We start from the raw sequence: 3,953 nt of genomic DNA on the forward strand, positions 1-3,953 counted from the left end.
CGCTGGTCTGTGCAGAAGCTAAACGATAAAGATGCTCCGAAGACAACAAGACACTGTGCAGATCCAGACCCCATCAGTAAGAACTTTGTTCTAACTAATTAGACTTAAAACTTTGTTTTAAAGGCACAATATGTAAGTTTCGCCGCTAGAGGGCGCGTATTCAAAATAAACAAAAAGACAAAGACGTAGTTTAAAGACGCTGTGACTGAGTGTGGAATCATGGGAGTTGTCGTCTTCATCACCACAGCCGAAGCAATCCGACGGGACTCGGGCAGAAATCATGTTCATGGATGAGCTAATGATTTATCAACGTAGTAGAATGAAGCAGGGTGAGGCTGGAAGCCGTTGAAGCGAAACGAGGCCGCCGAACGAGCGCGACATACGGCTCGAAAGCAGCGGAGCTTTTATTATGCCACAGTCAACCGCTGCCGCTCCTTCCGGAAAGCAGTGGAAGTAAGCAGCGCTGTTTTATCATACTAGATACATTTGAAAGTTCTGTTATAATGCTATTCTGTGCGGTCGTCACCAGTCTATTAAAATGCACAGCCTATTAAATCCACTTTGGCGTTTCCATGTTTTCTACAAAACGGAAATCTAGGGGTTATGACGTCATTGGCAGGCGACACAATGACACTATGGACACGGTCCGTGTCACTAGTTAAAATTGCTTATTTCTCTAGATTTAAACATTCTTCGAAACATTTGGGATAAATGTAAGTACACAAGTCAGCAAAATATATAAGATTGTTCTAGTGGTTTTTGGATATTTTAATAAAAAAAATCTTACATATTGTGCCTTTAACTAATTAACTATAAGAAATTTATAATTAATAATTAATTTTATTTAATAAATTTTTAACTAACTATAAGAATGTCACAGTGATACTAAAGTAGCTGGGTACCACACTAAGTTTTGTGATACAGACTTTAGGCGGTGCCATAAATATTTCATTATTTATTTAAAGATTACTTATTTATTCATTAAATGTTTATTTAATTACTTTTAGGTGAAGTTGTACTGTACATTTCATTTTAGTCTACTTTGTTTTTCTATAAATGTGCACTTTCAAGAGAATCAACAGACAAAAAATAACATCAAATATCTTATCAAATCTCTAAATAGAAGTAAAATATATATATAAGAATTAAAAAAAAATGTCAGAACTATTCCCTTTAAAAGTTGTTTCATCTCAAATGATTGCTTGTAAGATTACTTTTTACAAGAATTGAACAAGATTGTAAAGCACTGATCTAGCCTTTTATTTCAATCATATTCTGTGGACAAAAAGAGTGACATATTTCTCAAATGCATATATAAAAGTATTTAATGCTACTTTTACATGAAAATAAAGCAATCTGACATATTTCATATATTTCAAGGCCAAACTCTGATATTATGAACATTAAAAGTTAGTTATAGAAAAATACAAAACAATTATACAGTAATAAGTTTCAAATCCAGCTTGAAATCACTTGTTATACACAAGAGAAGTACTGAACTGAAGTGAACAGAATCAGATTTACAGCTGACTGTTCAAGTAACAGTGATTGACTGGCAGGATAGTGCAAAACATAAGCGGAAAGGGTGCAAACAAAAACAAAATACTCAGGAAACTGCTTTCTCCACACACTTGCCAGCAAATAACAGCTCAGTGCTTCAGTGATTTCAGCTTACATCAGCTTCATTACATTTCAAATACAATTTGAACAACATTTTTTTTTTTTTTAATGAAGTGCCTGTTGATTTGTGGCAGTAGTACTGCAAAGGAAATGTGCACAAATGCAGATACAGAATTACATTAGCTTATGTTTAAATAATTATATTTGCAAAGGCTTGCAGTTTACTATGATTTTCCATTATATATATCTAAGAGCCCCACAGTGTACATTATACAACAGAGCACTGAATCTCTGAGACAGCTGATCTCATGTATTGATCCATACTTCCTGTTTTCTTAGACAAATTTTTTTTTTCACACATTAAACATTTATATACCCGAAGGTTGACTTGGCATCTGGGGAAAAGAAATGCTAAGTCACATCAGACCACAGTAAGTACAGTCTAATCCTAAATACATTTTAAATGCAGCAGTAACAATAATATACCTGTAGAGAGCTCCACGCTATTTTCCTTGGCTAACCTTCTTTGCATACTTTTCACTGCCAGAGAAAGCTGAAAACATGCTTCAAGCACTGCAGAGGCGTGCGTGTACAAACCACTGAGTACATCAGGAGCTATATTATGTGAGGAGTCAGAGAAGTGTGGAAGTCAGATGTATTTATAACTCTTTATAATGGTTGCTATTATTCAGGATAAGCTCATATATCCATAGACCACTGGAATGGAATACTGTATGGAATGTTACTTGGTGATGATTTTATGTAACACTGCACTGTGGAAAGGCTGGAAGCTCAGGGCTATATCCTGTTCCTCTTTCGTGATGAGCAAGAGAGCAATTCCAGGTATTGTTCCATTAAGAACATCGAAAATAAAAGAGCTTACATCCTGTCTGAAGGCTCATATTTCGTTTTCGATACAGTAGGGCACATGTGGTTTGACAAAAACCTGTTTTACTTTCCAAAAGGACCCGCTTTAGCACCAAAGGCACTTTCAACACCTAATTTGAATCTGACAAGGCCACTATAATCCTGTATTATAATTTAATAATATCCATATAATATACAGATATCAACATATGGGTGAAAAAAAGGCTCTCTGTTAAACCAAACTCACAAACGAACTGGCCTCATCTTCCTGACTGGCTAGGCTGTCACTTACCATAAGGCTTTGCATCAGACCTGTAGGAATGATGGGCTTGAAAGATCGGTTGCGGCTGTAAGCGAAGGGGAATGAGGATGACAATCGTCCCGAGGAGCCGAACGACAGCAGCCGGTGCTGAATGTATGGACGGTGATCAAGTTTAACAGCTTGTGAGGAGTCTCTTTGCTCCAGCACACACTTCAGATCCTGCACCTGACTTAGAAGTTCCATAAGCTTGGTCATGACGGCCACAGAGCCTCCGCCCATGATGTGCACCTCAGGTATCCAACGCAGGTATCGCTGCATCCAGACGCGGACAGCCGGCCCGTCCAGACAGGGGAGCAGGAGGCCGTGATAGTCCAGAGGACGTTGTTGCCAGGACTCGTAGAACCCTCGAGTGGTGGCAGCGGGGGAGTCAGGAGAGCCCATCCAGCGACTGAGACGCTTCACTCGTAGCATCTTTTTAAGGCTGTCGGTCTCGTCCTTAAAGAAACCTTTCTTAGACGGGGGTTTGAAAGCTGTGCTGGGTAAGGATAACTGTCTTTGGTGCTATAAATTTTAAATAAAAACAATGTAAATATTAATCTGCAAAAAAAATGTATGCACAAAATAAACTCGACTTAGATATTATTCAATATAAACAGCAGAGTCAAACAAACAAACAAACATAAAAGCCAAAGAAGCAAATGTAGGGCAAGACTGGGTACGGAGTCTCCCTCATCTTTAATTTTCCTCTTGACTACAGATGTCACTAAATCTCAACATTTTTTATTTATGTTTTTATTATTTAATTTAAAGTCAGCATTAAATAGAAATTGCAATAGATTTCTTCCCTATTGTAATGTATATTTGAGTGAAATGGCTTATCAAACGATTTTTAAAAATGTAAAGCAACATTTGATTTTGTCCATCGGGATTGCCTGGATAATAAAAAAATGGGCATTGCAAACTAAATGTGTTCTCATGATTGAAAAAAAAAAGACATGAATGGATAAATCACTGCAACAATCCAGTAAAAAAAAAAGAAGTCAATTTTGATTTTATGATGACTTTAATAATTATTATAATTCAAAGCCATTTAATAAATCCAAGGTTTAGATGTACATTTCAGATATCTTTATTATTCACCATAATGTGTAGGCTGAGTTAAGTCATTTAATTTGAACTCAGTTTCTGGCTATTATGACAATGT

General features: G+C 36.7%; 1 protein-coding gene across 1 annotated transcript in view; it reads right to left on the reverse strand.

Annotated features, from left to right (window-relative positions):
- Positions 1-1,244: 1,244 nt before the first annotated feature.
- Positions 1,245-3,953, reverse strand: part of LOC107661240 (myotubularin-related protein 12) — a 13,611-nt gene continuing 10,902 nt past the window's right edge. The window contains exon 16 of the mRNA XM_016450740.1: positions 1,245-3,310. Within this exon, the coding sequence (XP_016306226.1) occupies positions 2,720-3,310 (591 nt within the window). The 3' untranslated portion in view covers positions 1,245-2,719. The remainder of the gene's footprint in view (positions 3,311-3,953) is intronic.

Source organism: Sinocyclocheilus anshuiensis, unplaced genomic scaffold (assembly GCF_001515605.1).
Source record: "Sinocyclocheilus anshuiensis isolate Anshui unplaced genomic scaffold, SAMN03320099.WGS_v1.1 scaffold1365, whole genome shotgun sequence".
NCBI classification, from domain to species: Eukaryota; Metazoa; Chordata; class Actinopteri; order Cypriniformes; family Cyprinidae; genus Sinocyclocheilus; species Sinocyclocheilus anshuiensis.